This window comes from Oncorhynchus nerka, linkage group LG18 (assembly GCF_034236695.1).
Source record: "Oncorhynchus nerka isolate Pitt River linkage group LG18, Oner_Uvic_2.0, whole genome shotgun sequence".
Taxonomy (NCBI): domain Eukaryota; kingdom Metazoa; phylum Chordata; class Actinopteri; order Salmoniformes; family Salmonidae; genus Oncorhynchus; species Oncorhynchus nerka.
In genome coordinates this window covers 48,713,121-48,738,206 of record NC_088413.1, presented here as the reverse complement: position 1 = coordinate 48,738,206, position 25,086 = coordinate 48,713,121, and the positions used below count along the sequence as shown (strand labels likewise).

Genomic DNA, 25,086 nt, shown 5'->3' with positions numbered 1-25,086 from the left:
CTCCTCAATTTTCCTCAATTTCCACATTGCAAGATTCATTGCAAGATTGAGTTGAGGTTTAGCCAGATGCCCTGGGGAATGCCCAACTCCACCTTGGTTATGTTGGAGAGGCTTCCATTAAAGAACACCCTCTGTGTTCTGTTAGACAGGTAACTTATGATACATGATATAGCAGAGGATGTAAAGCCATATCACATCTGTTTCTTTTCAGTAGCAGTCATTTGCCCTACGTGTAGAGTACCCGTCCCCGCACCTACCCCATAAGCGTGCTGAAAGTCTGTTGTAATTTGTCTACTGTGAAATAGCATTGTATCTGGTCCAACACAATTTTTTTCAAAAGTTTACTAAGGGTTGATAGCAGGCTGATTGGTCGGCTGTTTGAGCCAGTAAAGGGTGATTTGCTATTCTTGGGCAGCGGAATGACTTTAGCTTCCCTCCAGGCCTGAGGGTACACAGGTTCCTGTTGGCTTAGATGTATCTCGTTATACAACCCCCTAACTATTTGTCAATCAGTCTATTACCCAAGCTAATTCCCTGTCAGACACTCAGGTGTCTTCCTAGTGTTGTATGAGAGAGAGAGAGAGAGAGAGAGAGAGAGAGAGAGAGAGAGAGAGAGAAAGAGAGAGAGAGAGAGAAAGAGAGAGAGAGAGAGAGAGAGAGAGAGAGAGAGAGAGAGAGAGACAGAGAGAGAAAGAGAGAGAGAGACAGAGAGAGAGAGAAAGAGAGAGAGAAAGAGAGAGAGAGACGCTGGCATTAAGTGACAGAAAGGATTGAGCTGGAGGCAGTGAGTCTAAACTATGGGAATATGTGTGTGGGAACAAGAATTCATTACACTCATTTGAGATAACAAGTGCTTGTGGTTTTAATTGACTTAATCAACAAATAGAATTAATCAGAGATTTCTAATTAATGGTAATTGATTGAATATCCACTGGGTCACTGTCAGAGTTAAATCCCTGTTTCTGTTCCTTTCAACTGGAGGGCGTCTCGTTTGTCCTTGTCATCGCCATCTTGTCCACATGTATTGAAAATGGACAGACTGAGGATATAAAGGATAGAAGGAGAGCTGTCGATATGTTCTTTTAGAGAACAGCAAACAACATTTTGCGACATACACTCTGACCACAATTTCTTCCCGAGTCTTATTGAACCACTAGCTGTAGAATGGTGTTATTTTGAGGTCTCTTTTTATTTTTTGATAATGTCATATCATGGAGTAGTACTTTCTCTGAAAATTATTGTGGATTTTATTAGGGGAAATGTAACCAAAATCTCGCTCTTGAAGGTACAGTTGTAGGATCTTTAATTCGCAGCAAGATAATCCTGCAGCAACAGGATTTGAACGTTTAGTCCATAATGTTGCTTGGTCTGTGGTTAGGCTACTAGCTGGCCAAAATGATCCTACATGAAATATGCAATACTGTTAATATAACTGTGTATTAGTGTGGGTTTTCAGTGAATTTATGTTCATCATGAAGCTCATCTGCATTTCCTGCCATGCAGGAAAATTCTCCGCAACAAAAGTGATCAAATTAAGATCATACACCTGTAGTTGTCACACTGATCTGTTGCACCTGTCCTTGTGCTTGTCTCCACCCCCTCCAGGTGTCGCCCATCTTCCCCACTTATCCCCTGGGTATTTATACCTGTGTTTTCTGTCTGTCTGTGCCAGTTTGTCTTGTTTGTTCAAGTCAACCAGCGTTTTGTCTCTGCTCTTGGTCCCCACCCCTGTACCCGCCCGCCTGACCACTTTGCCTGTCCCTGTCCCTGAGCCTGTCCCTGAGCCTGCCTGCTGTCCTGTACCTTTGCTCCACCTCTGGATTACCCACCTGAGCCTGCCTGCTGTCCTGTACCTTGGCCTCTACTCTGGATTATGGACCCCTGCCTGTCTTGTCGTTTGCCTGCCCCTGTGGTTACAATAACATTGTTAACTTCACAGTCTGCACTTAGGTCTTACCTTGATTCCTGATAGTTGTTGCATAGACACTATTAGAGGTCGACCGATTATGATTTTTCAACGCCGATACCGATTATTGGACGACCAGAAATGCCAATACCGATTTAAAGAAAAAAATTGTAATAATGACAATTACAACAATACTGAATGAACACTTATTTTAACTTAATATAATACATCAATAAAATCAATTTAGCCTCAAATAAATAATGCAAAAACAGTGTTGGAGAAGAAAGTAAAGTAAAAGTGCAATACGTGCCATGTAAGAAAGCTAACGTTTAAGTTCCTTGCTCAGAACATCAGAACATATGAAAGCTGGTGGTTCCTTTTAACATGAATCTTCAATATTACCAGGTAAGAAGTTTTAGGTTGTAGTTATTATAGGAATTATAGGACTATTTCTCTGTATACCATTTGTATTTCATATACCTTTGACTATTGGATGTTCTTATAGGCACTTTAGTATTGCCAGTGTAACAGTATAGCTTCCGTCTCTCTCCTCGCTCCTCCCTGGGCTCGAACCAGGAACACAAAGCCAACAGCCACCCTCGAAGGTGCGTTACCCATGCAGAGTAAGGGGAACAACCACTCCAAGTCTCAGAGCGAGTGACGTTTGAAACGCTATTAGCGCGCACCCCGCTAACAAGCTAGCCATTTCACATCGGTCACACAAGCCTAATCTCGGGAGTTGATAGGCTTGAAGTCATAAACAGCGCAATGTTTGATGCACAACGAAGAGCTGCTGGCAAAACGCATGAAAGTGCTGTTTGAATGAATGCTTACGAGCCTGCTGCTGCCTACCACCGCTCAGTCAGACTGCTCTATCAAATCATAGACTCAATTATAAAGTAATAACACACAGAAATACGAGCCTTAGGTCATTAATTGGGTTGAATCCGGAAACTATCATCTTGAAAACAAGACGTTTATTCTTTCAGTGAAATACAGAACCGTTTCGTATTTTATCTAAGGGGTGGCATACATTAGTCTAAATATTCCTGTTACATTGCACAACCTTCAATGTTATGTCATAATTACGTAAAATTCTGGCAAATTAGGCGGCCCAAACTGTTGCATATACACTGACTCTGCGTGCAATATACGCAAGAGAAGTGACACAATTTCACCTGGTTAATATTGTCTGCTAACCTGGATTTCTTTTAGCTAAATATGCAGGTTTAAAAATATATACTTCTGTGTATTGATTTTAAGAAAGGCATTGATGTTTATGGTTAGATACACATTGGAGCAACGATACGCACCGCATCGATTATATGCAAACGCAGGACACGCTAGATAAACTAGTAATATCATCAACCACGTGTAGTGATTATGATTGATTGATTGATTGTTTTTTATAAGATAAGTTTAATGCTAGCTAGCAACTTACCTTGGCTTACTGCATTCGCGTAACAGGCAGTCTCCTCGTGGAGTGCAATAAGAGGCAGGTTGTTAGAGCGTTGAACTAGTTAACTGTAAGGTTGCAAGATTGAATCCCCCGAGCTGACAAGGTGAAAATATGTTATTCTGCCTCTGAACGAGGCAGTTAACCCACCGTTGCTAGGCCGTCATTGAAAATAAGAATGTGTTCTTAACTGACTTGCCTAGTTAAATAAAGATTAAATAAAGGTGTAAAAAAAAATATATATATATATATAAATCGGCCAAATCGGTGTCCAAAAATACTGATTTCCGATTGTTATGAAAACTTTAAATCATCCCTAATTAATCGGCCATTCCGATTAATCGGTCAACTTCTAGACAGTATGGTTTTAATATCACAGATAGTCAAATTCTCATAGGTTTTCAGTATGCACAATACCACCGTTTTTAAAACTCGTTTAGGGCAGGTTTCCCAGTTCCAGATTAAACCTAGTCCAAGACTAAAAAGCATTCTCAATGGATATTCTCAATTGAAAGAGCTTTTTAGTCCAGGACTAGGCTTAATCTCTGTTTAAGCAACCATCTCATGTTGAATGATCAAATTAAGATCCTACACCTCTACTGTAGACCTGCTTTTATGTAAAGAGGATGCATTGAGAGACAGAGATGCGTACTTGGGAGGTCTCCATTTGCCTGTGCTGTGATTACTGTACCTGCTCTAATAGGACTGGGTCTGCAACCTACTACAGATTAATACAGTATACAAGATGGATCATGCCCTGTGATAGAGTCCTGACTCCTGAGGAGCATGTGATGAGCTCTGAATAGCCATCTCTAATAGTCATCTCTAACAGCCTCTAGATTGTGTTTCCAGCTCGACCGGGGCCGCATATTACCAGACAGCTGATCTTAAGATTCCTTTATTAAAAAACATCTGATAGGTGGTCTTGACAGACCAGTTAATTTGAGAGATGGCCGTTTTGGTTTTTGTTGTGTTTTTTTGGGTTGGGCTTTGTGATATCTGGATAAGGACAATAGAGCGTCTTGGAGAGAGGCCAGTTTTTTAGCAGCACTGACTGGTAGCCCGTCCCAAATCTCGGCTTGAAACGGACTCATTGTATGGTTCTCTCTCTGCATACAGGGGGAATGCAGACAGCCAACTCCACTGCTCCATGCATTTGGAAAAGCTTTTTAGCAAATATTGGCAGATACCCCTAGCCTCTATGTCAATAAGGACTCAATCAGGAGGGGAAATCAGTTTATGAAACGCAGCAATGCAGAAAGAATGGGGCCGAAGGAGTTGTGAGGAGGGTGTTTGGAAATGTAAAAAGCTTGATCTTCCAGTGGCCATTTAGCACGATGCTATTGGCCATAGTTGTAGCTTTCTAATCTAATCGTGTGGAGTCGTACTGTAGCGGATATGAATATGAGATGTATTATTCGCTTGCCTTGACTTACCTGTAGGTACATAAGAACCAGTCTGAGAGAGAAACAAGCAACTTCAGGATCTACTGGTTCCCATTGCAATGAGCCTGTAGTGTGTCTGAGTGTGTATCTCAAATGACAACATGCGCCTTGGTCAAAAGTAGAGCACTGAATAGGGAATAGGGTGGCATTTGGGATGGAGTTCATGTGTGTGTTTTTTAGTAATCTGTCAGTTGTCGAGGGGCTACTGACTCTCTAAACCCATGGCTATTGTACAGGGTAACTTTATCACTGACAACAACCTTCCCCCTTCCTCTCAGAACACAGCCATTGCATTTTGCAATCACATTACCTGTTTAAAAAGACCAGGGAGGGCTGTAAATATATGCTAAAACGGGGTGGAAACTGCTGAGAAAAATCCAATTTGAATGTAATAGTGTTTAATATTTATTGGAAAATGTAAAGAAAATGTAAGGGAATGCTTTTCAGAGCAAGCAGGATTTACATAAATTGTTCTTCCAATGTTTTTGTCCTTTTGCACACAGACAGGAAGGAGCATTGGTTCTCTAGTCACTATGCCATCGCTGCATATTTATAAAGGGGGTCTTGGCCTGGGCCACACACACATTGGTGTTTCACTGTTTAAGAAGGTGTTAGTATGTGTTGTGGTTGTTGCAGTTCCATTACATGGGACATCATACCACCACACACTGCAGCAGCTAGCGTGTTGAAGTTAAAGCAGCCTACAGTGGGGGCTTTGCCCTTTTAATGTTGAATCTTTCTCCTCTTTATGGCAGACATAAAAGGGGGTAGGAGCCTGATTTACATGCAATCCTGACAGGGCATATTGTTGTGGAGACCTCATCAGTGGCGTAGGGGGGTAGTCCGGGGCGTAGTGAGGGTAGTCCCAGGTCGCCCCTGAAGTGTGGCTGTGGAGGGAAAAGGAGAGGCTGGGACTGTGTCTCAAATGGTGCCCTATTCCCTAAACAGTGCACTACTTTTGACCAGGGGTTCTGGTCAAAAGCAGTGCACTATATAGGGAATAGGGTACCATTTGAGACACTGCGGGGTCTGGGTTGCATTAAGCCACATTTAAGCAAAACAGCAGCAGTAGTAGGAGCAGTAGGGAAAAGAAGCACAGCTTTAAAGAGAATAATAAAATGCTAATTTTAAAATCACACATTTGTAGGCTTTACAGAGAGAGGAAAAATATACCATAGCCATATTCAATTAAGTTCATTAGCAGGTTTTTGGCTGTTAATGGTTTGACAGCTTCGTCTAACTCTTTGAACTATAAAGACTCGTACACACATGCTGGTATTCATGACTTCTTCTCCTGAGTCCCCCACTCCCCACCATGGTGCCAATTAATATGGTTACAAAGGCTACTGTAACTAGGCCTCTTAAAACCTACTGTACACTATGAAATGTGCTCTAAAGGAGTATTCCAAACTTTTTACAGTTTTATGTTGACTCTCTATTTCTCTCTCGCTCCTTCTCCCTCTCCGCCTCGCTCTCTCACTCTCCTCCTCGTCCCTCTCCCTCTCCTCCTCTCTCCCTCTCCCTCACCCCATCTCCCCCTCCCTCTCCTCCTCGTCCCTCTCCTCTCCTCCTCCTCTCCCTCTCCTCCTCGTCCCTCCCTCCTCTCTCCCTCTCCCTCACCCCATCCCCCCTCCCTCTCCTCCACGCCTCTCTGCCCCCCCCTCTAGTCTCTGTGTCTGGAGGTACGTGGAAGGCGTAAGGGCATGTCCTCTGTACTGAGGTTGTGCCAGCGGCTGCAGGAGCAGCAGAGTGTTTCAGACTCAGACCAACAGGCCCTGCAGCTTCAGCTGCTCACCGTCAACCTGGAGCGTCGCTGGGAGGCCATCGTCATGCAGGTGCTGCAGTGGCAGACACGCCTCCGGAGGTCCCTGGGGACAGATCAGGTGAGACCTCAGACATGCCTTGCATGGCACCACTTGGTTCAAATACTGTTAAGATACTGACCTGACACAATAGGGGAACTCAATAACTGTATAAGCAGTATACAGTTTATACGATATATAAGGTACCTCTCAGAGCAGATGAGACCTCAGCCCAGCCTGGGTGGCACAACTCGGTTCATGCAAGTCTGACTGTAAAGATACCCAGTACAGGGATGGGTGACTCCAGTCCCCAAGGGACCTTGGGTGTCTACTGCTTTTCTCACTTAATTGCAGAATTGACCACTTAGATACAGCTGGTCACGTGGATATACTTTGTACACAGGGCGGCAGATAACCTAGCTGTTAAGAGCGTTGGGCCAGTAACCGAATGTTTGCTGGTTCGAATCCCCGAGCGGACTAGGTGAAAAATCTGTCGATGTGCCCTTGAGCAAGGCACTTAACTCTAATTGCTCCTGTAATTTGCTCTGGATAAGAGTGTTTGCTAAATGACTCAAATGTACATTTATATACTAGCAGCTAGCTATACATTCTGTTTCAGTCTAAAGAAGCCCCAACTCTAGAATGACCTATTTATGAGTTGTATTATTCCTCTCAAAGTGAACTGTCCAGGAGTAAGTTATTTATGCCAGAGATAAATAAGATAATGCAGTGCCTGGTAATAATGTAGTGCACTGTAACTATAATGGAGTAATACTAGTGATGTATACGGCAGGGAAAGTGGCTGTGGTACATTTGGATATACGGGCTACGTACCAAATGGCACCCTTTTCCTATAGTGAGCTACTTTTGACCAGGGCCCAAAGGAATAGGGTGCCATTTCAAGTCAAATCAAACTTTATTCATCACACGCGCCAAATACAACAAGTGTAGACCTTACCGTGAATTGCTTACTTTTGGTACGCAGCCTTGGATATATGAAAGGAGGGGGACGGGCGGCTGGTTGGAGATGGTCCCTTCCCATCTGACTGAACCCAGCATTGAACCCACTCCATCAGCAGGTGGTGTTGCCAAAGAATCATTGACTGACGTTAATGTGTTAAGTGCACCATTCTTCCACGAGATATTCCATCATTTGGTGTTTTGTTGATGGTGATGGAAAATGCCATCTCTGGCACTGCTCCAGAATCTTCCATAAGTGTTCAATTGAGTTGAGATCTGGTGACTGAGAAACACACACACACGCCCTTTTAAAACCCGCTATGCTCCTATGAGACCCCTCTTTCAAAGACACTGAGATCTCTTCTTCTAGTCATGGTAGCCAAAATAATGGGCAACTGGGCATTTTTATACATGACCCTAAGCATGATGGGATGTTAATTTCTTAATTAACTCACAGCTGTGGTTCACACCTGTGTGGAAGCACCTGCTTTCTATATACTTCCCTCATTTACTTAAGTGTTTCCTTTATTTTGGCAGCTACCTGTATGATCTCAAGGCATGCCTTCACAATGCGACTCTATAGCCATTGATGACATTCTGTACAGTACATTGGCTCAACCCCAGCCGTTCTACATTTCTACAGTGGGATATCTGGCAGTGTGAGACTATTCTATACACAATCCCCATTTTGCTCATGAATGCGTAATGGCACAAGGCTCAGCTCCAAATTTAGCAAATAGAGGCTTGTTAAAAAGTGGTTAGAGTAGTACATGAGCAGTTGCTCTGTAAGGTACCGGTGTTTCCATCAGTCTGTTTATGTAATGTGGAGAACAGATGGAATCGCCGTTAAATCTGTAACTCAGTAGAATGGCCGCCACAACCAACACCCTTTCTATTCTCATGTAGATTAGATGGACATCTTCACACATAGTCCATAGTCTCTCTCTCTCTGTGCTCTCGTCCGCATTCCTGGAGGACAGCAACGTGCTACTGTGGACTGGGGTAGGGGTTAATCCAGTCAATTCAGGAGGTGAATTGAAGTACATGAATTAAAGTGTGAAAAATGCCCTTCGAAAACTATCCCCAAAGAAAATCCCCATAGAAACCGAAATGTAACGTTATGACTCACTACCTGACCCCATCCCTGCTGTGATGGAAGCTTCATCCTCAGCTCCTGTAGAAAATCCCAATGCAGGCAGGGTTTTTGGGTTGGTTGGTTGTCCACTCTGTTATAACCACTCCAGTGCAACAGGAAGAGAAGACAAATAGCAAAAGCAACTAGAAATCTGACCTTGCAGGCTGAAGTGCAATTTCACCGGGAGGATGTGTTCAGAATAGGGGAGAAACATAACACATATTCGCTGGGTTTTGTTTCTAAATGAAATACTGTGCTCAATGATAAAACGGCTGTGGCCACGACAGTCCCTTCTGTAGACACCGGCCCCACACTCTGAGACATTGCAGGGCTAGGCAGGGCCCGCCTTTTCTAGCGTTTGTGAAAATGAGAACGTTTTTCAACTTGGGTATTTTGAGAGCCCTCCTCTGTTACCATTCCATGTGGCGCGGAGGTGTGTGAAAAATATCATGTTTAAAGGCAATTATTCTCCTCTCAGTAAGGGGATTCTTGTCTTATTAGTTTCTCATAAAGTGCCCAATAAGACTGCCTAGCCTGTGTTCCTTGTGTGTTCCTTGTGTGTTCCTTGTGTGTTCCTTGTGTGCTCCTGGTGACCATTTAGTTCAATACTATATGTGTTATTAAGGTGTGTTATTAATGCTACAGGTGACGGCTTTAGTTCAGATATCTCCTGAGCACTAAGATCATCTTAAAGGGGTAATCTACAGTACAGACAACAACAAAGCGGACACTGTACCACTGTTTTGGTAAACAGTGGCGGAGGGTGGACGAACAATGGTGGTGGTGGAAACTCACCCCTGATTAGTTAGTTAGTTAGTTAGATAGTTGCTTGGTGCAACGTTTAGTCCTGTTGTCTAGGTTAGCTGAGGCAGCTAGCGCAGAGATAATCATTATTTTGATTTGATTAGACTGATTGATTGTTCTCACAACGGAAGGTTTTATCCTGCATTAGCAATCCCAGCTTAGAGTCATTAGGATTTCCCTTATCAGCAAGTAGAGAATAAACAGAAATCGAATAAAAATTCATTGCACCGGGTGTGCCACATAGCAAGCGTTAGATTTACCACTTTATTAGATTAATGAGATAAAAATGGCTAATATAAATAGGCCCTCTCTCTTATATTAACGAGATGCCAAGCAATTTGTATAATTGTGTCCTCCTTAGCAAAATGTCTGTGTCTAAGCACATTTCAAGACAATGGCACTTTGTTTGAGAGTTGTGCTATGGAATGCATTGCTTTTTAAATACTCTGATTATGTGATTTAGAATCCTGCCTAAAATGTAAAGTACTGAATGCATAATTTTTTTCAGAAGATATCATTTGATTTCAGTTATTAATACAGTATAAAAAACAGGATACATTTTTTGATTGATTTCAGAAGTGAACCTGGTCATTTCAATCATTTTGAACCATTTCATTTGAGCTTCTCCCTTTTATCTCTCTGTCTCTTGGAAGGTCCCGGGGAACCTCGTGGAGGCTGGTCTCATGGACCTCCACGGCCCAGCAGAGGACTCCTGGGAGTGGGATGAAATGGACATGACTATCGTGGAGCACATGGAGCCACAGGAATTTGATGACAAACAAAACGCTGAATGTGATTCAGGTCCAGGATCCCCCGGGGCCAGTTTAGACTATGACAAGTCCGAGGCGAGCCTGCATGTTACTCAGCGAGGAATATTCTTGAGCGAATCATCCAGAGGGATGCCTCTGTCTTCTCAGCGTCCCAGTGTCTATCAGGTGTACAACCTGCATAATGTAGAGCTCTACAGACAGCCTCAATTCCCCTCCGTACACAAGACCTCTTCTCCAGCCAAAGCTGGGAGGAAGCAGCCTCTTCTGAAGAGCCTGAGCAAAGACTCCTCCTTCTCATCTGTGGAGTCCTTGCCAGACCTCCTAGGGGGACTGCTCGGCGGGGGGATGCATGGGGGCCGTGGCGAGTCCGCCCGCAGATCAGAGAGCGAGAGCGGGATAGTCAGCGAGGGCGACACAGAGACTACTGCCAACTCCGAGATCTGTCTGGAAGACCCCAGGAGAAGGGGCAGCACCTCCCTCACACCGCCCACAGGAGACGACTCGCCTGGGGAAAAGGACGAAGAGAGGGACAGGGTGTGTGATGAGGACATTGACAGGATCCTGGAGCGGGCCAACAATGTAGCTCTGTATGGGGACTGTGTGGCTGTCACGGCACTGAGAGACATAGACAGAGACCAAAGTAGATCCAAAGCAGGGAAGAAGAGGAGAGGAGGAGAGGAGGGATGTGGAGGAGGGGAGAACTGGAGGAGACACAGGAGAGAGCCTAATGTTGAGATCCTGATCAACGGAAGTGGCTTCTGCCCTGACACTGAGGAAGATGAGACTCACAATGAGAGGAGAGTGACAGGAGGGAAGGGCCGTAGAGACGGAGAGATTCCCCATCTGTCCCAGGGGTCGTCCCTGGAGTCCCTGTATGCAGCGGGGGAGCTATTTCCATCCGGCAAAGACACTCTGCAGCGCTCCATGTCTCTAGAGAGCTGGCTGGCCCCATGTAAGAGCTGGGAGAAGGCCGAGGGAGAGGGAGATGGAGGCAGCCAGGGCAGCCTGAGGGAGCTGGGCCTGGGCATCGGAGCCATGGAGCCCACAGGGGAACTGAGCCGTAGGACTCTAGAGCTCCTCAAACGCCTGGAGAACATCCAGACCCCGCTACACGACCTGAAAATGACACGCAGCATCTCTGACATCACCCTGCTGAGCAGCAAGTCCCTGCGCCTCCCAGGGGCCGGATATGTATCTGGGGGGCCCGGGCATGCTGGGCGCCTCTCCGGGGGCCGGGGTGGTCCCCCCTCCTCAGTCAACGAGAGCTCGGCGGCGTCTCTGACGGAGCTGAGCAGCACGGAGGACTCGTCAGTGGGCTCTGAGGACCTGGCTGTGCTTAGGAACCGCTGCTGTCTGCTGGACTCCAATGCCTCCTTCAGGAAGCACAACCACCGGGCCCAGCCGGCAGGTCATCATGGAGGTCACAGGGGTCACGACGAGGCGGACGCCAGCATCAGCATGGTGGTCAACGTGTCGTGCACCTCGGCCTGTACGGACGACGAGGACGACAGTGACCTTCTGTCCAGTTCCACGCTGACCCTGACTGAGGAGGAGCTGGGCATCAAGGAGGACGAGGAGGAGGACTCTTCAGTTACCTCTGAGGAGGAGTACACGGAGGGCTCCTTCGCCCTGGGCCTAGAGTACATGAAGAACGAGTTCCACAACTGGATCCAGAAGCCCTCCCGCTCCCAACAGCAGTCCCAGTCCGGCTCCGGCAGAGACAAGAACCAAGGGGATGACCCTCTAGGGGACGAGCTGCAGTGTGGCACCCTTTCCAGAGATAACACTAGCAGGCCGTCTGTAGGCAACGAGCGCCGCTCCTTCCTGAGCCCCACGGCGTTGAGGCTGCTTGAGTCCCACACCAACAGCATCGTGAAAAAGGAGTGTCTCCAAGGGCGGGACGTGGGGGACACCAACAGGAAGAACGCCACAAGGAGCTACATTAGCCAGTTTGTAGATGACATGGAGAACGGGAACGTGGACAACTCTCATATCAAAGGGAAGGATGAGGACGATGAGCTGTTGAGAGAGGAGGGGAGCCTCTTCACCATGAAAGGGGAGTCCTTCAAAGAATTCTATGTGAACGAGTCATCGATGAATGGAGGGGGGGACCAAAGAGGGGGTATGATCACGTCCACCACGCCGTCTTCATGTGAGACGCTGTCCCATCTCCAGGCCAAAGAGTCATCTCTGGAGGGCCAGCTCCGAGGGGAGATCCCCTGCCACAGCTCCAGCCATTCTTCCCCCTCTCTCTCTCCCCTGGAGGACTGCCGGGGGTCCCACCAACACCACATCCTCCAGAGGCCACCACACTCTGGGAACAACAGCCAGGAGAACCTCTTCTCCTCCTTCCTCAGTGATGTCCACACCCAGCAGAGCAGACGAGAGGCCGGCTCCAACCCGGGCCCAGACCCCAACTCAGACCGCCCCTGCTGCAGCCACCCCCACCCCCAGCCTCCCCCACGCAAGGACCAGAAGAGCCAGGAGAACGTGCACAACTTTGTGATGGAGATCATTGACATGGCTTCTGTGGTTCTGAAGAACAAGGAGAGCCAGGCGGAAGACCAAGAGAGACCTGGACAGACTGGAGCCCAGATCAGGGACAAGGTCCTGGAGCACTCCCACCGGCCCATTCACCTCCGCAAGGGAGACTTTTACTCCTATCTGTCCCTCTCCTCCCACGACTCAGACTGTGGAGAGGTCAGCGTCTGCTTAGACAGCAAAAGCACCACCCCTTACTGTCGACTACCCCAGACATCCGGGATGAGGAGATGCTGTTCGAGGCCTGCACTGAGGAAGTGTACCTGGGACCTCCTCTCTGCTACAGCATGGCCATCACCAAGAGGCCCAGGAGGCACAGTCCCAAACTAATGGACTACTATTCCTCCTCTCCCTCTGCCCAGAGTCAGAGCCAAGCACCTCTGCCTGCATGCAATGAATACCAAAAAGCACATGGTATTTCTCCTGGAAGTATAGCTGAGAGCCAGCTACAGTGCCATAATGAGGCTTCTTATCTTAATCCGTTACCATGTGAAACTCTGATAGACACTGTTGAATGTTTAGCAGATACTGAAATGCTTGAATCCAATATTTCCCCTGTAATGACTAAGATAAGAGTCTCTTGCTCCAGTACAAATCCTTTAAAAGAGGAAGGCAGCCTCTGTATTAATCCTAAAATTAACTGTCCCCTGATAAGAAAGTGTGATAGAGATGAAAAAGGGCCTTCTTCACAGTGGATGAAACAGAAGAGTGCCAGGAAAGGCCACAGCTCTCTTCAGGAAGTCAAGTCAACTCATAAACAGCAACAGGTGAGTTTAGACATTATACCCACCCTTCTATCTCGCGGTAATGGGACTGGTGTGCATTTCAGTCTGTATGTATTCATATCTGGGACTAAATATTGAAGAGGTATTTTTATTCACACCTTCGTTCATCCCCTCCCCTCCCTCCTCCGCCTCTTCTTCCCCTGAAGTGTCGATGGAAGAGGGATTTGCCTAGAATCCTCCGGGTTAAGAATGTTAAGGTCTACGGAACAGAATAATCATAATCAGTCAGATTATATTATGATTCATAAGCAAGAATTCCTGGCGAAGAATCATTACTTAATTTCATGACTGAATTAGCATGTGTTTGTGTTCTTTTAAGCGGTCTCTCTATTTCATATGCTAAGTTGCCAGGGCTCTGGCTGCACTCTTCAGAAACCTGATGCCTGACCTTCTACCACACTATTCTTTGTCTGTGTCAATTGTTGAATAATTAAGTGATTACCTTGTAAACTGCCGTAATTATAAAAAAATCCAACAAAGGAAGCTAAAAGGTGGGGTAGTTTGGGCTGGTGTAGACATAATGATTCTTCTACGGGCAGGAAATGTAATTGATACACAGATCTTTACAAACAGATTCTTCAAATCATTTTTTTTTGTCACATGCGCCGAATACAACAGATGGTAGACCTTACCATGAAATGCTTACTTACAAGCCCTTAACCAACAATTAATTTAAAGAAATAGAGACTAAAAATAACAAGGCTATGTGCAGGGGATACCGGTACGGGGATATAGGTTAGTTGAGGTCATTTGTACATGTCGGTAGGGTTAAAGTGACTATGCATAGATAATAAACAGCAAGTAGCAGCAGTGTAACAACAAAGTGGGGAGGGCAGGGGGCAATGTAAATAGTCTGGGTGGCCATTTGATGAATTGTTCAGCAGTCTAGAAGCTGTTGAAGGAGCCTTTTGGACCCACAGTGGCAAGAAAAAGTATATGAACCCTTTGGAAATACCTGGATTTATGCATAAAATTGTAATCAAATTTGATCTGATCTTCATCTAGGTCACAACAATAGACAAACACTGCTTAAACTGATAACACACAAACAATTATATGTGTTCATGTCTTTATTGAACACATTGTGTAAACATTCACAGTGCAGGGTGGGGAAAGTATGTGAACCCTTGGATTGAATAACTGGTTGACCCTCCTTTGGCAGCAATAACGTCAACCAAATGTTTTCTGCAGTTGAGGATCAGACCTACACAACGGTCAAGAGGAATTTTGGACCATTCCTCGTTACAAAACTGTTTCAGTTCAGCAATATTCATGGGATGTCTGGTGTGAACTGCTCTCTTGAGGTCATGCCACAGCATCTCAATCTGGTTGAGGTAAGGATTCTGACTGGGCCACTCCAGAAGGTGTATTTTCTTCTGTTGTTGTTGAGTTTTGGATCGTTGTCCTGCTACATCACACAACTTCTGTTGAGCTTCAATTGGCAGACAGACAACATTCTCCTGCAAAATGTCTTGATAAACTTGGAAATTGATTTTTCAGTTAATGATAGCAAGCTGTCCTGGCCCTGATGCTTCCTCCACCATACTTTACAGTAGGGATGAGGTTTTGATGTTGGTGTGCTGTGCCTCTTTTTCTCCACACATAGTGTTGTGTGTTCCTTCCAAACAACTCGACTGTAGTTTCTTCTGTCCACAGAATATTTTGCCAGTAGCGCTGTGGAACATCCAGGTGCACTTTTGCAGACTTCAAACGTCCAGCAATGTTTTTTTTTGACAGCGGTGGCTTCTTCTGTGGTGTCCTCCCATGAACACCATTCTTGTTTAGTGTTTAACGTATCGTAGACACGTCAACAGAGATGTTAGTATGTTCTAGAGATTTCTGTAAGTCTTTAGCTGACACTAGGATTCTTCTTAACCTCATTGAGCATTCTGCGCTGTGCTCTTGCAGTCATCTTTGCAGGACGGCCACTCCTAGGGAGAGTAGCAACAGTGCTGAACTTTCTTCATTTAAAGACAATTTGTCTTACCGTAGACTGATGAACATCAAGGCTTTTAGAGATACTTTTGTATCCCTTTCCAGCTTTATGCAAGTCAAAAAATCTGAGATCTCTTTTGTTCGAGGCATGATTCTCATCAGGCAATGCTTCGTGTGAATAGCAAACTCAAATTTTGTGAGTGTTTTTTATTCAGATCAAATTTGATGACCAATTTATGCAGAAATCTAGGTAATTCCAAACAGTTCATATACTTTTTCTTGCCACTGTAGACTTGGTGCTCCGGTACCACTTGCCGTGCGGTAGCAGAGAGTCTATGACTTCGGTGACTGTAGTCTTTGACAATTTTTTGTGCCTTCCACTGACTCCGCCTAGTATATACTGTAGGTACTGGATGGGAGGAAGCTTGACCACTACAGCACGTTGATGTTAATGGGGGCCGGTTCAACCCTCCTTTTCCTGTAGTCCACGATCAGCTCTTTTGTCTTGCTCACATTGAGAGAGAGGTTGTTGTCCTGGCACCACATTGCCAGGTCTCTGACCTCCTCCCTATAGGCTGTCTCATTTTCACAAAGTCCCGAAACCTGAAGGATCTGGAGAAGGTCTGTATGGAGGAGTGGGCCAAAATCCCTGCTGCAGTGTGTGCAAACCTGGTCAAGAACTACAGGAAATGTATGATCTCTGTAATTGCAAACAAAGGTTTCTGTACCAAATATTAAGTTCTGCTTTTCTGATGTATCAAATACTTATGTCATGCAATAAAATGCAAAATGAATTACTTAAAAATCATACAATGTGATTTTCTGGATTTTTGTTTTAGATTCCGTCTCTAACAGTTGAAGTGTACCTATGATAAAAAATTACAGACCTCTACATGCTTTGTAAGTAGGAAAACCTTCTCGCCACTGTACATACAGAGAAAATAGTTGGCCCGAGAATTGAACCCTGTGGCGCCCCCATAGAGACTGGCAGAGGTCCGGACAGCAGGCCCTCCGATTTGACACACTGAACTCTATCTGAGAAGTAGTTGGTGAACCAGCTGAGGCAGTCATTTGAGAAACCAAGGCTGTTGAGTCTGCCTATAAGAATACGGTGATTGACAGAGTCAAAAGCCTTGGCCAGATCGATGAAGACGGCTGCACAGTACTGTTTTTTATCGATGGTGGTTATGATATCATTTAGGACCTTGAGCGTGGCTGAGGTGCACCCGTGATAAGATCGGAAACTGGATTGCATTGCGGAGAAAGTACGGTGGGATTAAAGACAGTCAATGATCTGTTTGTTAACTTGGCTTTTATAGACTTTTGAAGACTTGGGCCAGTTGCTGCGGGGGGTGCAGAGCTGTTGGCCAGGGTTGGGGTAGCCAGGTGGAAAGCATGGCCAACTGTTGAGAAATGCTTGTTGAAATTCTCGATTATCGTGGATTTATCGGTGGTGACAGTGTTTCCTAGCCTCAGAGCAGTGGGCAGCTGAGAGGAGGTGCTCTTATTCTCTATGGACTTTACAGTGTCCCAAAACATTTTGGAATTAGTGCTGCAGGATGGAAATTTCCGTTTGAAAAAGCTAGCCTTTGCTTTCCTAACTGACTGTGTATATTGGTTACTGACTTGCCTGAAAAGTTGCATGTCGCGGGGACTATTCGAAGCTAGTGCAGTGCGCAACAGGATGTTTTTGTGCTGGTCAAGGGCAGTCAAGTCTGGAGTGAACCAAGGGCTATATCTGTTCTTAGTTCAACATTTTTTTGAAAGGGGCATGCTTATTTAGGATCAAATCAATGCAACAGGTCAGCACCTCAAGAGTAAATGTCAGTTGGGTTTTCATAGCCGATCATTGAATATCTCTACAGCTCCTGCTGTCTCTAGAGAGATGAAAACAGCACGTCTGGGACAGGTAGCACGTCCGGTGAACAGGTCAGGGTTCCATAGCCGCAGGCAGAACAGTTGAAACTGGAGCAGCAGCATGGCAAGGTGGACTGGGGATGGCAAGGAGTCATCAAGCCAGGTAGTCCTGAGGCATGGTCCTAGGGCTCAGGTCCTCCGAGAGAAAGAAAGAAAGAAAGAAAGAAAGAAAGAAAGAAAGAAAGAAAGAAAGAAAGAAAGAGGAAGAGAATTAGAGTTAGAGAGAGCATACTTAAATTCACACAGGACACCTGATAAGACAGGAGAAATACTCCAGATACAACAGACTGGCCCTAGCCCCCCGACACATAAACTACTACAGCATAAACACTGGAGGCTGAGACAGGAGGGGTCGGGAGACACTGTGGCCCCATCTGACGATACCCCCGGACAAGGCCAGGATATAACCCCACCCACTTTGCCAAAGCACAGCCCCCACACCAACTTACGACAGACCCGACACCAACTTACCACCAATTTACCATCTTGAGGCCAGGCCGAGTATAGTCCACAAAGATCTCCGCCACGGCACAACCCAAGGGGGGGGCGCCAACCCAGACAGGAAGATCACGTCAGTAACTCAACCCACTCAAGTGACGCACCCCTCTAAGGGACGGCATGGAAGAGCACCAGTAAGCTAGTGACTCAGTCCCTGTAATAGGGTTAGAGGCAGAGAATCCAAGTGGAGAGAGGGGAACCGGCCAGGCAGAGACAGCAAGGGCAGTTCGTTGCTCCAGTGCCTTTCCATTCACCTTCACACTTCTGGGCCAGACTACACTCAATCATAGGACCTACTGAAGAGATGAAGACTTAAAGGTTGAAACTGAGTCTGCGTCTCTCACATGGGTAGGCAGACCATTCCATAAAAATGGAGCTCTATAGGAGAAAGCCCTGCCTCTAGCTGTTTGCTTAGAAATTCTAGGGACAGTTAGGAGGCCTGCGTCTTATGACTGTAGTGTACGTGTAGGTATGGTGAGGAAGGTGAGGTGAGGAAGGCACTTTTGAAGAACAACCAGGCACCTTCTACTGACGGATGAGGTCAGTATCCTTCCAGGATACCAGAGCCAGATCGATTAGAAAGGCCTGCTCGCAGGAGCGTTTTAGGGAGCGTTTGACAGTGATGAGGGGTGGCCTGCTGAGATCCTGGTTGAAAACAGCTGAGGTGTATTTAGAGGGCAAGTTGGTCAGGATGATATCTATGAGGGTGCCCATGTTTATGGATTTGGGGATGTACCTGGTAGGTTCCTTGATAGCTTGTGTGAGATTGAGGGCATCTAGCTTAGATTGTAGGATGGCCGGGGTGTTAAGCATATCCCAGTTTAGGTCACCTAAAAGTACGACCTCTGACGATAGATGGGGGGCAATCAATTCACATGGGCATAGACTTGGATAGTAGGACAGAACTCTGCAGGCTATCTCTACAGTAGATTGCTACTCCTCCCCCTTTAGCAGCTCTATCTTGATGGAAAATGTTGTATTTGGGGATAGACATTTCAACATTTTTGGTGGCCTTCCTAAGCCAGGATTCAGACACGGCTAGGACATCAGGGTTGGCGGAGTATGCTAAAGCAGTGAATAAGGTAAACTTAGGGAGGAGGCTTCTGATGTTAACATGCATGAACCCAAGGCTTTTCCGGTTACAGAAGTCAACAAATGAGAGCCGCTTGGGGACACACAGGGCCTGGGTTAATCTCTACATCACCAGAGGAACAGAGGAGGAGTAGGATAAGGGTATGGCTAAAGGCTTTAAGAACTGGTTGTCTAGTGCGTTCGGAACAGAGAGTAAAAGGAGCAGACTTCAGGGCGTGGTAGGATAGATTCAGGGCATAATGCACAGACAAGGGCATGGTAGGGTGCAAGTACAGTGGAGGTAAACCTAGGCATGGAATGACGATGAGAGAGGCTGCATCTCTGGAAGCGCCAGTTAAGCTAGGTGCGATCTCCGCATGTGTGGGGGTGGGGCAAGGGAGCTAACCGAGGCATGTAGAGAGGGACTAGGGGCTCCGCAGTAAAACAAAACAATGAGAGCTACCTTAAACAACAGTATACAAGGCATATTGACATTAGAGGGAGGCATAAAGCAATCACAGGTGTTGATTGGGAGGGCTAAGACAACAACGGGTAAACAGCTAAGACAACAACAACAGGTAAATGGCGATGAATGGGCAGAGATTGTCAGTTAGCTACATACAGGGCCTGAGTTCGAGGCTGGGGCCGGCAGATAAACAAAATAAAGTACCGTGTTAATGAACAGTCCAATAGGCATCAGCTGTGTAGCCGAGTGATCATAGGATCCAATTAGCAGCAATGGACAAAACAGGCTGGGCGAATGGGAGACACGGCACTTAGAGAGTTAGCGGGCTGGGGCTAGTAGCTGTGTCCTCACGACATCAACGACGCAGAGGTCGGTTGAGAGCACATCTGCCGAAATACGTCAGCAGACCAGTCGTGATGGATCGGCGGGGCTCCGTGTCGACAAAGGGTCTAGGCCAATTGGCAAGAGAGCTATTGTAGTTGGTGTACTTCATTTGCTAGCCGGGGGAATGGGCCTAGCTCGAGGCTAACTGTTGCTTGCTTCTGGACAAGGGTGTTAGTCATGATAGCCACTCGGTAGCAGCTAGCTAGCTGCGATGATCCCGTGTAATGGTCCAGAGCTTGCGGCGGGAATCCGGTGATATAGTGGGGGGGAAAAGCAGTCCAATATGCAAGGGGCTGATATTGCGCTGTGCAGACTGGCAGATATTATCCGGGCTATCCGGGCTAAAGTGGCTGGTGTCTGTGCTAAAGGTAAAGACTGCTAGCAGTAGCTAACAATGACTAAATAACTAGAACCCCCGCACATTACCTTGACTAACCCATACCCCCGCACATTGACTTGACTAACCCGTACCCCCGCACATTACCTTGACTAACCCGTACCCCCACACAGTACCCCCTGTTTATAGCCTTGTTATTGGTAATTTAATATGATTGCTTTTTATTTATTTTTTTACTTTAGTTTATTTGGAAAATATTTTCTTTACACTTTCTTGAGCTGCACTGTTGGTTAAGGGCTTGTAAGTAAACAATTCACGGTAAGGTCTACACTGTTGGTTAAGGGCTTGTAAGTAACCAATTCATTGTAAGGTCTACACTTGTTCTATTCGGCGCATGTGACAAATAACGTTTGATTTGATTTGATTTTGGTTAGCTATAGTAAAACAAAAACTAGCAAGCCATCAAAAGCATTAGCTAAAAAGATTTATTAGCGGGAGCTAACAATGACTAAATAACTAGAAGCTACGGAGAGCGTGATCACACAGTCGTCCGGAACAGCTGGTGCTCTCATGTATGCTTCAGTGTTGCTTGCCTTGAAGCGAAGCATAAAAGGCATTTAGCTCGTCTGTTAGGCTTGCGTCACTGGGCAGTTCGCGGCTGGGTTTCCCTCTGTAGTCCATAATAGTTGCCAGCCCTACCATATCTGATGTGTCAGAGCCAGTGTAGTAGGGTTCAATCTTAGTCCTCCTGTATTGACGCTTTGCCTGTTTGATGGTTCGTCTGAGGGCATAGCGGGATTTCTTATAAGCGTCCGGATTAGTGTCTCAATCCTTGAAAGCGGATGTTGCCTGTAATCCATGGCTTCTGGTTGGGATAAGTCACTGTGGGGACGACGTCGTCGATGCACTTATTGATGAAGCCGGTGACTGAGGTGGTATACTCCTCAATGCCATAGGATGAATCCCGGAACATATTTCAGTCTGTGCTAAAAAAACAGTCCTGTAGCGTAGCATCTACGTCATCTGACCACTTCTGTATTGAGCGAGTCACTGGTACTTCCTGCTTCAGTTTTTGCTTGTAAGCAGGAATCAGGACGATATAATTATGGTCAGATTTACCAAATGGAGGGCGAGGGAGAGCTTTGTACGCGTCTCTGTGTGTGGAGTAAAGGTGGTCTAGAGTTTTTTTTCTCCTTTGGTTGCACGTGTGACATGCTGGTAGAAATGAGCTAAAACGGATTTAAGTTTGCCTGCATTAAAGTCCCTGGCCACTAGGTGTGCCGCTTCTGGGTGGGCATTTTCTTGTTTGCTTATGGCTTTATACAGCTCATTGAGGTGGAAAATATACGGCTACGAATAATATAGATAAGAACTCTCTTGGTAGATCGTATTGGTCTACAGCTTATCATCTTTTCAAAGCCATTAAGGCAATTCTCAATAAAAAAGTATTTATAGGAAAGAGGGGAATTATTTTCCATTCGGTACTTGTTATTTGAAGTTATTTACCTAGCCCTATGTTATTTCCTCATCTCTTGTTGCTATGCTCTGTAACTAAAAGATGAGTGGATTATAAAATACTACAGAAATATATAACACCACCAACAATTCAATTCTAATGTGTTTTGATGTATTTTCTCTCCAACCCTCTCCCTCTCTTTCACCCCCTTCCTCTCTCCGCATCTCTCTATCTCTTTCCCTCTCTCTATCGCCCCCCACCCCCCTCTCTCTCCCTCTCCATCCTCTCTCTCTCCTCTCCTCAGTCTCCAAGGTCAGGCGAAGGTTGTGGGGAGGTCGGGGGCCGGGGCCCCCAGGGTAGTGGCCCTGTCTCTGACGGCTCATCTGCCTCAAAGACTAGAACCGCCAGGCCCCAGGTCAGGGTACGTATGATGAGCACAACCACACGCACACACACACTCTCACACGCCCATGCTTGCATGCTTGCCCACATAGACACACACACACAGTAACGGACCCCCTTGGGCTGTGTACTCTACCTGGGAAAATGGCTAAAGGGGTTTCTCCCTGTCATCGTAGCGTTGCATTGCAAACAACACATTTTCCACCTCATTCCATTCTGCAAGTAAGCACATTTAAAAGAAGATTTGCCATTCATTCAAAAGGTGAACTAGTACTCTATTTCTTTTCACCCATCTCTGCACTAAATGTTCTATGATAGGACATAAAAGCGTATTTTTGGCATTCAGGACTCAAATGCCTCAGTCTAGTAGTCAGACAATGTTATGATTCAAATGACAGGAACTCTAATCTCCACGTGGTGGCACCTTTACCAGCAAATTGGTTTGAAAAGTAGCTATTATCTAACAAGGGATATATATATTGGCTGGGGTTAGCCGTTACAAAATGCCCTTTCCTCTCTCTCTTTCATGGCCTCATCAGAAAGTGTTGGAAGAATGAGATCCTTTGCTTGGCTAGTCAGTCATCCTCCTTTATGAAATACGTATTTCACAAAGATGAAGAATACATCAATGACTTCACAGTTTCATTCCATTCCCTTCTGGGAGTCTCTGAGCAAGTTCACATGTACACACAGTACGCATTTAACCTTACCCACGATTATTTTAATACAGTATATATTTATTTTCCACATTCAGCCTTACTCAACTAGAAGTCAGTCACCACAAAGGCAACTCACCTCAGAACTATATATATTCATGGCTTTGTATCCCCCCGTGGTATGAACAAACTGTACTGAAGGGAGAGTTGCATTTAGTGATGTAGTGATGTCATCCCCAAATAGGCACCCCTGGGGCTAAACACTCTGCTGTCTCCCATCTGTGAGTCCCCCCCTCTCCCCCGCTGTCCCCATGCTGTCCCATGCCAGCCCTCAAGGCAGGACACGTGAGCCCCAGCCAAGCCCCGGTAGTCTGTACACACAGACACTCACACACTGGTGCCGAGGGTGAGCCAGTCATGTCCCCATGCGAGTCCCAGCCTCAGAGAGCACAGAAAGCTACACACAGTAGTCAGATACACAGCTGTATCTGACCCCCGTAGCACCGCCTCGTCTGGCCCACTTGATCAGCCCTGCTGCACGCCATAACACTATAGAAGGGGAAAATGTTCAATAAGGCCAATGATGAATACAGACTACAAAGCACTGCTAGATGAATCAGTGGTCTGTGGTTTAGAGACTAATGTAACTAGTAGTTTTGTTGTCTATACTGCAGAGGTATTGTGTCACAGCGTTGTTTGTTGAAATACTGCATGTACATTGAGGACAAACGTTTCAAATACTCACCCTTCATATTGTGTTTTTGAGAATATGTGACGTTGGATTGTAAACATCACTGGCAGTGTTTGTGTGAGCTGGTCACTACAAAATTAGGGGGAATTTTTGAAAGGTTAAAATAGGTATAGAACAGTAGTGTTATGATAACTGACATTGGAATGGATTGCTGTGTTCTTTTGTTTACAGAGACAATCAGGGAGTGTTTCCACAGCCACCTCCAAAACCCCTCTGTGAAGAGGAGTGAAGTGCCCTTGTGCAGTGTCCATCCTGGTGGTCTGTGGCTTGGGCTGGGCTCTCTCCCCTGGTCCCCCTGTTCCCCTGGTGCATGGCTCTGTCCAGACTGCTCTCCAGCTTCCTCCTCTTCCTCCTGGCTGCTGTAACGCTGACCCCTGACCTTTTACCCCCGCCGTCCTTTGCTCCTCCAATCCTGTCCCAGACTGGAACTGAGCTACCTCACTGCTCTGCCGACCACCATGCAAACCCCACGTCCATTTCTCACCACACACACACGCGCACGCACGCACGCACACACACACACACACACACACACACACACACACACACTTATTCCGCCAGTTTGCATGGCATTTCTCACTATCTCATCCGGTACTGTACAACCAGCTGCAGATGTTATAAGCCCAGGGCACAAGTTTTCCTTGTTTGCTGCATCAGAACAAAGTAGGGTCAAATTTGAAGAGGACACATGGGGTGGAGGAATCCTATGAGAACAGCACTGCTGAGAGTTCCACAGAGTTCAGAGACTTCCAGCCCCATGACAACGTGTGTTAAGAAAGAGAGAGAAGAGAGTGATTGTGTTGTCACTCAACTGATGAAGGAAATGGAAGTTGGACCGATGTCAAAATGAAAGGCAAAAGCAAGTAGATCTATCTATGCAACACGGCCCAGGTTGGAAACAGCTGAACAGTGTTGTGTAGTATAAGATTGATGACGACTGTTGACTTAAATTCAGTATCTATCTACCATTTCCTTTTTTAAAAATTCCTAAGACATAGAGGAACGGTACGAGGGAAGGTTTTAAACGTAAAAAATGTGTGCCTTGCTATTGTTGTTTCTTATACCTTTTGTTAAAACACTGCTTACCCAGTTAGGTGTTCAAAAGATGAAAGAGAAAGAAAAAAAGGACAACCGGCAAGGTTGAAACAGGCATCTGTTTCTATGTATACGATCTCCGACCTTGACGTATAATGATGGTGTACATGCTTTGTGTTTAGTGTAAAACTGTACGCGTTCTGTGATGTGGAATATTATGGGCCTTAAAGTGCTAGACTGCATGGTTAATAAATATACAAACATGTTGAGAAATAAACGTTATTCATTGGAAACCATTGGATTTACATGCCTGTTCTGTATGTGATTCACCTTAAACGTGTACAAGCATCTTTCAGCGTTGATCATTTCTCCTCTTCACACTATAAACGCAAAAGTGGAACATTAAATGAGAAATAAGGAAGATGTGTCTGGGTCTAGGCCATCATTGGGGATCCGAGGAGTGATTGACAAGCAGGTGATTGACAAGACTGATTGAGGTTATGTGAAAACAGATGTTTAGGGATGTCATTGAATGTTAACTACAAAGAAAACTACATAAAGTGTTGCCAGCATC

The 25,086-nt window shown here is 45.8% G+C and overlaps 1 protein-coding gene across 1 annotated transcript in view; it reads left to right on the top strand.

Moving 5' to 3' along the window:
• LOC115146012 (A-kinase anchor protein 6) overlaps positions 1-24,808 on the top strand; it is a 183,005-nt gene extending 158,197 nt beyond the window's left edge. The window contains 5 exon segments of the mRNA XM_029687753.2: positions 6,475-6,690; positions 10,162-13,012; positions 13,015-13,586; positions 21,973-22,089; positions 23,649-24,808. Coding sequence (XP_029543613.2) covers positions 6,475-6,690; positions 10,162-13,012; positions 13,015-13,586; positions 21,973-22,089; positions 23,649-23,696 — 3,804 coding nt within the window. The 3' untranslated portion in view covers positions 23,697-24,808.
• Positions 24,809-25,086: the final 278 nt, after the last annotated feature.